Genomic DNA, 13,228 nt, shown 5'->3' with positions numbered 1-13,228 from the left:
AGTGAATTAATGCATTATGAAGTTACAGTCTGAAGTATGAAAAAAATCTATATTTTATTTTATTATTTATTTTAAATTACAATTAACCAACTTTTGAAAATAAAACTGTATGTTTAAAAATTTACTTTAAATGAAGGAGGGAATAAAACTAGGAGAAATCAATATGCACAATTAAATATTGGGCAATATATGTAAAATATACACTGATAATGATACATTTTAAAAACAACCTTCATATTGAAAAACACTTGTTTTAAATGCTTTACATGCTTTAAAATGCAATACAATATTACAGCCTAAAGTATGGGGGAAAAAATCTATATTTTTATTTTATTATTTACTTTAAATTGTTATTGTAACTAACTTTTTAACATAAAAACTTTAAAAATATATTTAAAGATTTACTTTAAATGAGCATTAGATGCTGCCTATAGTAATTTAAATATAAAAGTAGGAGAAATTAGCATGCACAATTAAATATTGGGCAATATGCTGATAATGATACATTTTAAAAACAATCTTTTATATTACCTGATAACCAATAATCTAATAACCGATAATCATTTATCAGATGGCCTATAATTAATTAATAGCCCACAATAAAATTCTGTTAATAAAAACATTTATAAATGTAAATAAATTAAAACTAAAACATTGAAAATTACTAGCCTGGATTCTGCAAGTGAATTTATGGATGAATATTATTATTTTTTAGATTTGCTAAAATAAAAGTAGGAGAAATTAGCATCCACAATTAAATATTGGGCAATATACGTAAAAATAGACTGATAATAATACACATGAAAAACAATCTTTCATTTATTACCTAATAAAAATAATCTGATAACCAATAATCCAATAATCAGGTAATGTCTCATATTAAAATTCTATTAATAAATACATTTATAAATGTAAATAAATTAAAAATAAAACATTAAAAAGTATGAATTATGAAAGTTATGGATAAATTAAATTTTTTAGATTTGCTATTGATTACGTTTAACAGTTTAATTAAATTATTAATGTAACTACGTTTTAAAATTAAACTATTTTTATCTAAGACAGCATTAGAAAGTAATCTAAATATAAAAGTAGGAGAAATTAGCATGCATAATTGGACAATATTTGGAAAATATATGTAAAATATTGACCGATAACGATTTATTATTTAAAAATAATCTTTCATATTAGCTGATAACCAAAATGATTTCAATATATCATGCAATTCCAATATATCTTGAGAAAATACATGGTTTCAAAAGCAGATACAAGACTTTATACATGTTAACATGAGACTAGTGTGAGAGAATCAATGAAAATGTGTAAAGTTTTATCCAGTCTTATAATATGAACTTCAAAAGTGCATAGCTAATGTGGCTCACTTCAATGCAAAGATACCAGAAAAAGACTGCACAAACTTGAAAAAATACACCAATAATTATCAGAACATCACCATAGAAAACTCTCCCACTTCATAAAGATTATTTACAAGTTTAAAGCTTGAATACGTTATCACTGAATAATTCACATAACTGCTTTTAAAGTTGGATATACTTGGATATTCAATTGCGTAAATTTGTATTATCTCAAAAAATAAACTATAGTATATAAAAAGATACTATAAACATTAACACAAAATACACACAAGCTTCCATATTTCTGCTTTTACAAAACAAAAGGTGCTCCATAGACTTATATTGTCTATACTACTTCACTATAACCACGAATTTTGCCTTTTTGTTCTTTTAAAAAATGATTTTTTGTGATACTCGCCATCATGCCACAGATGCTGAACTTGCACTGAGCGCAAAACAGTCCTCAGATCTCCAGCAAAGCAATTACACTCAATAATGTGCCTCCATTTCTGAACGCTGAGTCTCTGATCGATAGACTGACCTCTGAGCCATTCAACCACATGTTGAAGCATTCATCAAGCAATAACTGCACATTGTTTCAGAAAGAACTGAGAATGGACTACAACTATGACCCTGTAAGCAACGATTGGATTGTTGATCCAGCGGCCACAGCAATCGATCTCCATTTCGAGGAGCCGCCGTCTCGCAGTGAAGCCGGGCTTAATGAGACACATCCGGACAAACCGGGGCGCTGGAGGCCACACTCTTCATCTTATCTTCTACTACAGCAAATAAAACACCTCTCAAAGCTGGGTTGCTTAAAGGAATAGTTCACCCAAAATGAACATTTCCTGAAAATGTACACACTCTCAGGTCATTCAAGATGTAGATTAATTTATTTCTTCATTAGAATGAATTTGGAGAAATTTTGCATTAAAACACTTGTTCACCAATGGATCCGAATGGGTGCCATCAGAATACTGATAAAAACAGTATTCAATCTCAATATTACGTCTGAAGGTCAATATAGGGTGGTACTCACGGCTGGCAGAGCTTGACCAGGTCATGGTCGGTGGTGGTTGGCGGTAAACCACGAATGTAGAGGTTCGTTTTACTGAGCTGCTCCCAGCCGGCTGTGCTGCTGCTGCTGCTGCTGTGATTGGTGCTGCTGTTGGTTCCAGGACTGGGCGGAGCCATCGGGTGGGAGGTGGGGCCAACAGGGGGCTGGAGGGAAGAACACAAAACAAACTGTGGTCAGATTGGAACAAGGTCAAAGAAAACAGGGAAGCAAAAAGTAAACAGTGGCTAAAGAAGTCATAAATAATTATACTGGACAGAAAAAAACGAAGAATACTAGTCCAGCAAGCGGATGACTCTTCGGCAGCAACAATGGGCGGGCTGACCAAGATCAGTTATGAGTAATTTCACATTACAGTAAATTAAAAATGTGCATAAATCACAATAACGTGTTTGCTTAAAATTTAAAGAAAGTACATGCCTCAATTTATTAAACAGATATGTGCCTTGCTTGAAATTCAATGAAAAAAAGCCTAATTTTAATAAATATCTGCACAAATAATATGAAAATTAAATGCAAAATAGCAAACTATGTAATAATATCAAACATTTATTACTATTGCTTACAATTCAGTGACAATGTCACATTTTATCACTTTACTTGGATTTTGAACAGATCACAAAATAATCATAAAATGTTTTACTTGAAATTCAATGATAAAAATTGCTTAATTTAATTAAACATTTTCCTAAATTGTAAACAGAATCAGACAAACACAAAATAACTAAACAAGTAAAGCAGCTGAAATTATTTGATTTTAAAATATTTTCGTATATAATCACATAAGTGTTTTGCTTGCAATGCATGTCTTGTTTTATTAAAACGTCAAACAGATCTCACTATGCATCACAATTGTATTGAAATCCAATATAAAAATACTTAACAGAAAATCTAATTCAAAATAACAAAATGTATAAAATCACAATAAATTAAATGTACTGTATATAATCACCATATGTTTGCTTCATTTTAATAATTGGTTTCCTAAAATTTGAACAGACTCAAATGCAAAGTAACAAAATATGTAAAATAGCTGAAATGTGTAATTATTTGATGTTAAAATACTTCTTAAATAATTGTACATTAAATGAAAATGTATATAATCACATACGTTTTATGTGAAATTTTGAGGCAAATATGCCTTATTTTATTACAACTTTACTCATATTTTGAACAGATCACAATATAAATCAGAATTAGCTTGAAATTCAATGAAAAAAAAGCTTAATTTAGTTAAGCTTTCCTAAATTTTAAACAGAATCAGACAATGCGTAATTGAAATGTGTAATTATTTGATGCTAAAATATTTCCTATATAATCACATACATGTTTTGCTTGAAATTCAATGACAAATATGCCTTATTTTATTAAAACTTTACCCAAATTTTGAACAGATCTTAACATAAATCAAAATACTACATGCATGTTTTGCTTTTAAATTAAAAATATGCCTAATTTTATTGAACACAATCAAATTAGAAATAAAATGTGTAACACACACATATATAATGCGTAATAATTTGATGATGAAATACTTTCTCAGCTATTCATATTGAGATCCCCAAATGATTTCCTCAGCATCAGTGCACACCTATGAGCCTAGCTGAGCCCAGAGACTCATTTACATTTGTTAATGAATTGCTGACACACCTTGTGAAACTGGGATTGTCCCAAGTAAACCGGGACGTTTGGTTACCCTATTATGAGATGAGATTATGAGCTATCAGATGAACAAGAGTGTCAAAAGCCGACCAAACCTTCCTCACATTACACAGACTAAAAAGGAAGTTAAACAACCTGTAATTTACCTTTGTTTATACATTAATACTCCAGCCTAATACGAAAATTATGTCATTATTTACTCATGACCTATTGATCCACACCTGTATGATGTTATTTAAATATTACTCAGACTTTTCAATTACACCTTGAGCTATTTTGATGATGATTTCAGATATTAATGCAAGTGTAATACTCAAATCTCTGAAAACATTTTACCACGTTTACATCCTGCACATTTATTGAAAATATAAAATGTTTCCAGTGTAGGCTAAAAAGTGACTTTTAATTAGCACTTACATGAGAAGTCCACTTCAAGAACAACAATTTACAAATAATTTACTCACCTCCTTGTCATCCAAGATGTTCATGTCTTTCTGTCTTCAGTTGTAAAAAAATTATGGTTTTTGATGAAAACATTTCAGGATTTTTCTCCATATAATGGACTTCATTGGTACCCCGACTTTGAACTTCCAAAATACAGTTTAAATGCAGCTTCAAAGGGCTCTAAATGATCCCAGCCGAGAAAGAAGGGTCTCATCTACCCAAAAATAAAAATTTGTATACTTTTTAAGCACAAAAGCTCATGTAGCACAGGCTCTGGGATGCAGGTCCATGATGCTACCAATTAGTGATGGGTTGTTCTTGAACGATTCTTTCATTCTGAACAAATCTTAATGTGACTCAGGAAGAACAAGTCGTCTCAGGGAGTGATTTGTTCAGTCGCGCATGTGCAACATCCTATTAGGTTCTGTACTGGAATTAGTTCACCTGTTTCGAGTCTTCAGGTTTTTCTAGTCGTTCGTTCATCTTATGGGGATGTCACGTGATGAACGAACGACTCAAACCCGAAAACTGTCAGGTAAGAGGTGAGGTGAGCTAATCATAGACTCAAGACCCAGGTAAACAGTGAATGAATCTTTTCTGTTCTTACAGCATTATAGTTTTGTCTTGTTTGTAGTGTGATCAACGTTTGTGTAAGCAGTAGATGAGTTCGGAAAGTAACATGTAACATTTTAATTATATTTTGCTAAAATGAACTAAATGATTCGAAAAAGATTTGTTCATTTTGCTGAACGAGACTCAAAGGTCTGAGTCGGTAAAATCATCCGAACTTCCCATCACTACTAGGAATCACGTGTAAGTTCATCACCTGTGTACTGAGTATGGCGAAAAACTCCATCTTATTTTCTCCTACAACTTGAGAGGAGGACATCATTGAACCTTTTACTTGCTCTTCTTAGTCTTTGCGCGAACGCTTTGTAAACACTGGGTCTGTAGTTCTGCCTACGTACATGACCTTTCGACTTGGTTCAATAGTACGTAGCGTCAGGAACGCACATCCCAGAGCCTGTGCTACACAAGCTTTTGTGCTTAAAAAGTATAAAAATTTGTATTTTCCGAAAAAAAAAATTCCGATAAGACCCTTCATCCTCGCTGGGATCATTTAAAGCTCTTTGAAGCTCTAAAGTTCAAAATCGGAGCACCAATGAAGTCCATTATATGGAAAAATCCTGAAATGCTTTCCTCAAAAACCATAATTTCTTCACGACTGAAGACAGAAAGACATCAACATCATGGATGATTATTTGTAAATTGTTGTTCTGGAAGTGGACTAGTTACTAAAACTTAATTTTTCATTTTATTTATTGATTCGTTTTTATGCATCACTCTTAATGCTGTCCAAAACAGCTTTTAAGTGCTACAACCCTATCAAAGAGCAACTCCAGTCTAATCTTCAAGAACAAACATCAACTTTATCTTAGAACATATACAGAAATAGTAATGAGAGCAAAACAGGAAAGCACTGTGGTAGCTCTGCTAAATCTGGACGTAAAGGAAGTGTGTTTACAGTAGTGTTGGGAATTTATAGGCTCCTCACAACAGGATTTCGGCAAAGTTTCGGCAATCGTGCATGCATGCAAATCGTTAATATATCTCATGCACAAACATTGTAACAATTGTAAACAAGAATTATTTAAGAAGAGATGAATCGATGAATCGATCTTTCTCTCCACCCCTACAGTGTGCAGGATCTGTTTCCTGAACCTCCTCAGCTCTAATTCTACACTGCTCACGTTTGTCAGTGCGAGGATGAGTATCTGGCAGCGCTGTGATCCATATCTGCAGTGCAGTCTCTTCTTCTTCAGAAAGCAGTTGTCAGCATAAAGTGGGTCCACAGGGGCTGGAAGCTCTGACCTAGGAGCACAGCTGACGGAGAGGACACGTCGAGAATCTAAAGGAAGTGAATGCGGCATGGGAGGCCGAAGGGTGAGCGCTGAACATTTCTGTGCGCTGAACCTTTTTGTTAAAGCTTTGTTTTTAAACGAGCTTGATATGCAACAGAGTTTAAGCCGTTCGTCTTATCTCAACGCAGGTGAATCCTGCTTGTTTTATAGAAATAAAAGAACATCTATGTAGGACATCAGGATTATTAGGAATTGTTATTCCAACAGTAAAAACTCATAATATTTTGCACGCATTAAGTGCCTAACTGCGTTTGATGTCATTTTGGGATGTGTTGGATTTGCAATATTCAAAACGTCCGCCCGCTACACAGTTTGAGTTACATACTTGCAATTTCACAAGAAAGTCCCACTTCTCACGGGAAACGAATTTGCCTTAAGGACCCGTGTGTTATGAAATCAAAATGTTTTCAGTATTTCACGTTACTGTTTTCTAAAATAGTATTTTCTCTAAAACACTCAGCCAGTGGATCTGAGATTCTTTACACATCATTGCTGAATACAACTTTTATGCACATTATAAACAGATTTGTTGAGAAACATCATATGAATATCATTTGAACAAGACCAGCAATTGCAATGAGAAACGAATACGTCAACCATTTAAACTCAATCATGAATTTAAATAATTTTGATGCAATAACAAAACATCATTTCTGATTAAAGCAATGTAATACAGCAATATCAGTGTGAATTTGGCTGCTGTGATTCAAAATAAAGTCTACAATAGTTTTCAAGTGCTAACGACAAGTTGCAAAAGACAAACTTGATATAGTGATATATTGATATGTCACACATCCATCAATGCAACTACACAGACTGTAATTTTAACTGTTAAGAATATATTTAATATATAAGAATTAATTTAAGAATATTACTTGAGTATTTTTTTCACCAAAAGTTAAGAAAAAGAGCACAAGTGGGAAGCCATATACTTTTACATTTACTTTTTTAGGGGTTTTCACAGATGCAATAAAGATATTTTTGAATCTATTTGAATAGATTTGTTGAGATTTCATATATCTAGAAATTAAAATCAAAGATCATCAATGCAACTCTATAGACTGCAATATTATGTGTTACTTTAAGGAAACAATGATGCTCCAATCAAAGTTTTTTTATCACAATCTAAAACAAAGAACACAAACTGGATACCAAATACTATTGCATTTACAGTTTTTGGTTCTCAGAAATGCAATAAAGATATTTTTAAACTATCTGAATGGATTTGTTGAGACTTCATGGATGCTGCAATGTGATCTCATGATAATTTGTATGAATTTTATGTAAAATGTGGTTCTACAAAAGATACCTTTACTTACAGATTTACACACGTTTTACAGCAGGATAATCGAATGCTCATTGGCTCTCATCTGCTGTGTTTCTGGTGAGGTGTATTCGAATGAAAAATGTGTGTCTTAACGGTGTGGATCGAATAATAATCTGGATAATATTTTCAGCGTTTAACAACTTAAATTCTGTATTCCACCAGAGAGGACTGTGGCTGCAACGCATTGTCATTTGGATTATCTTTGGTACTGCTTTTTGCAATAAAAATATTGTGATTGCACTTATCTGTTTTTCTTTATATTGTACAGAAATAGTTATAGTTAGATCTAGAGGTCAGAGTGGGATTAGTGACAATAAAAGCTTTTTAACACTATATTGTTACTAAAATTCCCTGCATATTTAGGTCAATTACGTTTTATATCTTTTTATATTCGCTATAAACTTGGTAGGTTTAGGTTTGGGGCAGGTTAAGTGGTCTAAAAATCTAAATCATTTATCAATAAAATGATAAAAATGTATTGATACAAATATCCTAACTATATAAAAGCTTTGTAAATATTAAATTTTTTTTTAGCTAAAAATACGTGGCCATTTTTACGTTTCAACATTAAAATACGTCAATAATAACATACAAAATTGGTTTAAAACATTCAAAATGGTTTTAAAATTACACAATTCTAAACCAAGAACACAAACAGGATGTCTTATACTTTTGCATTTGCATTTTTTTTGGTTCTCAGAAATGCAATAAAGATATTTTGAATCTATTTCAATAGATTTGTTGAGATTTCATGGATGCAGCCATTAAATCTAAAGATTGTCAGTGCAACTCCTTAAACTCTAATATTATATTTTACTTTAAGGAAACAAAGAACACAAACAGGATGCCATATACTTTTGCATTTGCATTTTCGGTTCTCAGAAATGCAATTAAGATATTTTTGAATCTATTTGAACGGCTTTGTTAAGATTTCATAGATGCAGACATTAAAACCAAAGATTGTCAATGCAACTCCTTAGGCTCTAATATTACATTTTACTTTAAGGGAACAAAGAACACAAACAGGATGCCTTACACTTTTGCATTTCCATTTTTTGGTTCTCAGGGATGCAATTAAGATATTTTTGTTCAAAATAGTTGTGAAAGTGTTGTGGTTGTTATGCATGTTTGTGCACATGCAAAATCCGGCAATTTCTAGAAAAGGAAGAAATTAGAGCCAATTAAAACAAAAGCCTACTACATGAACTGTTTAAAAATGAAAGACTCTGATAAATCATCGCACAGTGAAAACTGGAACTTTGAACTAATTTCTCACAGACGCAAAAAATATATTTTTTATCATAATAGTGGTGAACGTGTGGTTTATAATACATATTTTGTATGCACAATTCAGCAGACAAAAATAAAAGAAAAAGGGAAGGAATAGGAACTAAAACAAAAGTCAACACAAAATACACAAGCCCTATTAGGAAGCGTCTGATTAATTGTTGTTTAGTGAAAACTGGATTTTTTGTTCAATTTCTCACAGATGCAATAAAGATATTTTCAGTCATAATAGTACTGAAAGTGTTCTGGTTTATCAAGCATGCAAGTCTGAGCAAAAGAGAAGGAAAATCAACTAAAACAAAAGTCTACTATACAAAATCTCCAAGCTTAATCAGGTATGAAGGTTGAATCATTGTACAATGAAAAGTGGCACTTTGTATCGATTTCTCACAGCAATAAAGATATCGTATGATTTATTGCGCATGTTTTGCACACATGCTAAATCCAGTATTTTCTCAGGGCAAAAGGAATATGAACTAAAACAATAGTCACAAAATACTAAAGCTTTATCAGCTATGAACGGACTGATATTAGGACTGATTTCTCAAACAGAATCACCAATGCTCCACTGCTAGTAAAGTAAATGTCATGCCGATCCATACCAAACTTTCGTCTAATTAGAACAGCTTCAACCCAAAATGCGAGGCCTGCGGCACTGAAAAATCACTGGGAATTTCTGAACGGGCTGCGGATCTGTTGAGGTCAATGCTTTGCTGGCTTCATTCTCCCTGTTATAAAAGAGTTCTTGTGTGGTAAAGACATCACTTCCGTCCTGTTTGTATGGACACAGATGTTCTGAGCTGCGGAGGTCTTCCTGCTCAAGTGCCCTCGCAGTTCAACTGTGATTATCCCGCTCACTCTTTTGTGGAAGTAACAAGGAGGAGGAAGCGTTCGGAATCTCTGGTATGCAGCAGTGACACAGTTCACTGGACAAGATCCAGAAAGAGGAAAACTGTCCTCCAGTGTTCCCGTCCTGCCTTTTTACGCAACTTCTGATCCACCATAAAACTAACACAAAGTTCATTGTGAAAACACATTCCATTTGTTTTATATGATAGTGCACATGATATTATTTGACATATCACATGGAGTCATTATATTTCCATCAACAAGAGGCCAAAACACCTTAATGAGAAGCTAATCTGAAGGCTGGTTTTTACTCACAACCCTGCATTGAAAATCTGATTTTGGACTTACTCTGTAACGGTTTTCACTCATTGCTAGTAAATTTCACAAATAATTACAAAGCAATGGCGCATAATACATTGAATTGTGAAATAGTGTATTTATATATCTACAACTACCAAGAAAAGCCATTGATAAATTTAGTGCAATGAAGAGGCAATCTTAGCATGCTATGTTATATATGCATAACTCTGATTCAAAATAAAGTGCATAAGCAATTCAGTCAAAAACATTAACATGTAACATGGCTTGGCTCAGCAGAAGAAAGTCATTTGAGAAACCAGTTTTAAAAAATGTTCTGCATTATGCAATTTATATGCAAATGCAAGATTTTCATTTGAGAGCAAAGGACTCTAAATCGAGTTCAACACTCATATAATAGCATATTAACATTGTTTGTACTGCATATGAGGCGTGTAAGTCAAATTAAATATTGGGAATAGTGCCATGGGTTTATTTAGATGAATATTATTTTACTTTATGCAGTCACTGAGCACTGCTGTTTACATCTAATACATGTGACTCACATTTAAAAGAACAGTTTACCTCAAAATGACAATATTATTATAATTAATTCACCTCCAGCTTCCTTGGACTCTGTATTATTTCTTTCTTACATGATAAAAGTAGTTTACATGATTCATGTGCAACATTTTATGCTTTCTAAAGTCATGTGTTAGATTTGCGTGAAGATGAACATCCAAGCTATTGTTTGTAGATTTTAGTCTTTTTTGAAATGTGACAACATAAATTAACATTGATTTTCATGATTATGGAAGACAGTCATACAGGTTTAGATGGACATGAGGGTCAATAAATGATGACTACTTTTCATTTTAGCCTGAACTATCACTTCAATTCCCACACAAAAGCAGTGACAGCAATAAATATGCCCAAGATTGGAAGGTGCTGAAAACCACAAGACCTGATCTCCATGAAATCTAGTAGTGCTGAACAAAATATCATTTCATTAAAGGTCTTCACAACAAAGACAGCATTTATGGGTCAGGACGGAGTCAATGTCCTATTGAAATGGCCTGGCAACCCTTTGGCTGCTCTTTCTGCTATTGTCTAACGCAGCTGCGTAAAGACGTGAACACAAGACTGGATAAATAAGACAAGCTTGAGTTTAAAAAGGCAGTGGTGGATTATTAAAGGTCAAAAGCAGCACTAAATCTGCCTTGATATGGATTCCTCCAACACTGCTGATACTAAACATTTATCAGGGCGATAAAAGCCGCTATCAGTGGCTTGTTGTGACTTCTGAAATTAGGCTTGGCTTTACATGGTTTCTGGTTTAAATGCATAAGGAACAACAACTTTACACATTCAGCAAACAACCACTACTATGCATTTTAATGCATAATTAAGTCACATCCCAGCTGTTTCCCTGAACATTCAAAATGTCTGTTTTCCTTTTTTAACATTTTAAATATGTTTGTTCAAGGTTCTGTGTACATTAAGGAAACATTCTATTGTATCATTTTGCTGATGTTACTTTTAAATGTCCTCTGAATGTTCTGAAACAAGTTGCAACATTTAAAAAATACAAAAACATTCTATTAACGATACGTAAATAACAATTTGTGTTAATGTTTTAAGAACATCATCAAAAACCAGATACCTTTAAAGAAACATTCTATTCATGTTACTGAAGAATGTTTCTTTATAACTTTCAGAGAACCCTGCCAGAATGTTCTGAGAACATTCCCTGTTTGCTAAGATCAAAGTTAAACAAGTTTTTAAGCATTTCTTACATTGCTTTCGAAATAATTGAATACAATAATGCAGTAAAAAGCACATTCTGTCACTTTTAGACTGTATTCCTCCATTCACACCACGCTAATTACATTAGCTCAAGTTAATGTGAACATAACGAGCTGAAGGAAGGCAAGGGAGATGATTTACTTGTTAGTGTTATTACTGGAGAGTGAAAAATGAGTCATTAAAACGCTTTCAAAACACTGGCTTTGTTTTGTTCTTGTACTACTTTTTTTTTAAATGTTCAAAGAACTTGCGTTTAAACTTGATTAACTTTGACATGACTTGGTTTTAATAATTAGTATGTTAATATAAACATTAAAAATGCATAGCAGTGGGTTGCTTGTTGATTGTCTAATGATGATTTCCCTTCATCATTTTGGAAATCCTATTTTTTTCTGAGAAGGCACTGCCTCCTTGGCCTCGGAGAAAACGCCCCAGGTTTCTATTTTAGATGAAAATAAACTCGTCATCCTGTAAAGCACAATGACTTTATGCTATTAGTCAAGTGTTCTGAGAGGATACGCTGGAAAACGGCACAGTTAGTCACGTTGCCGGTCAAGCGGGAAGTCCTTGAAGCGTGCTAATCTCTTTAAACGCTCACAGGATGAATAGTTTAACAGCACCACGTTTAGACATCCCAAACTGCAATTCACCTCACATAAAGTAGTCTGCGATTTTTTTTGTCAAAATGCTCCTATCAGACTGAAAGCTGTGCCACATTTCTCTTCACTTCGACTAAATAAATAAAAATGCACTTTCCAAGAAAACACCAAGTCTGTTTTCCGACTTCAGGACAGACCTCAAAAACAAAACAAGACAGTTCATCTGATCTTCGCACTGGAGGAACGGCCATGCAAACAGGAAATGAGGCACAAACACGGTCTGCGAGCGGACAAAGAACATCTTTGAGGACGAGAAGCCAGTGTTTCCCCTCGAAGGTCCTCTGCCCCGACTGAAACCCACACATTCCCAGAGTGGAACGGGCTTTTCTTAGGAACTCAAAGCCTGTTTGTATCTCACATCTGCTTGACTATTCAGCTCTGCGGGGAGAGACTGGCTTCTTATCAGAGCACCGCAGACCTAGTCAGCCCATCATATCCGTGCTGGAAATACGCGGAACTTCCAGTAACCGCCCTTACCCTGTGAGAGATCCCGCTCTGCTGCTAAACGGCCTATGAATATATGCATAATCCTCTTGAGTGAC

The 13,228-nt window shown here is 33.7% G+C and overlaps 1 protein-coding gene across 3 annotated transcripts in view; it reads right to left on the bottom strand.

Moving 5' to 3' along the window:
- Positions 1-13,228, bottom strand: part of LOC127170597 (RNA-binding motif, single-stranded-interacting protein 1) — a 92,256-nt gene that overhangs the window by 57,900 nt on the left and 21,128 nt on the right. For all 3 annotated transcript variants that reach the window (XM_051118697.1, XM_051118698.1, XM_051118699.1), the window contains exon 2: positions 2,398-2,579. In XM_051118697.1, the coding sequence (XP_050974654.1) occupies positions 2,398-2,579 (182 nt within the window). The remainder of the gene's footprint in view (positions 1-2,397; positions 2,580-13,228) is intronic.

This window comes from Labeo rohita, chromosome 9, assembly GCF_022985175.1.
Source record: "Labeo rohita strain BAU-BD-2019 chromosome 9, IGBB_LRoh.1.0, whole genome shotgun sequence".
NCBI classification, from domain to species: Eukaryota; Metazoa; Chordata; class Actinopteri; order Cypriniformes; family Cyprinidae; genus Labeo; species Labeo rohita.
The sequence above is the reverse complement of the archived record's forward strand: the minus strand, read 5'-3'. Positions and strand labels throughout refer to the sequence as shown.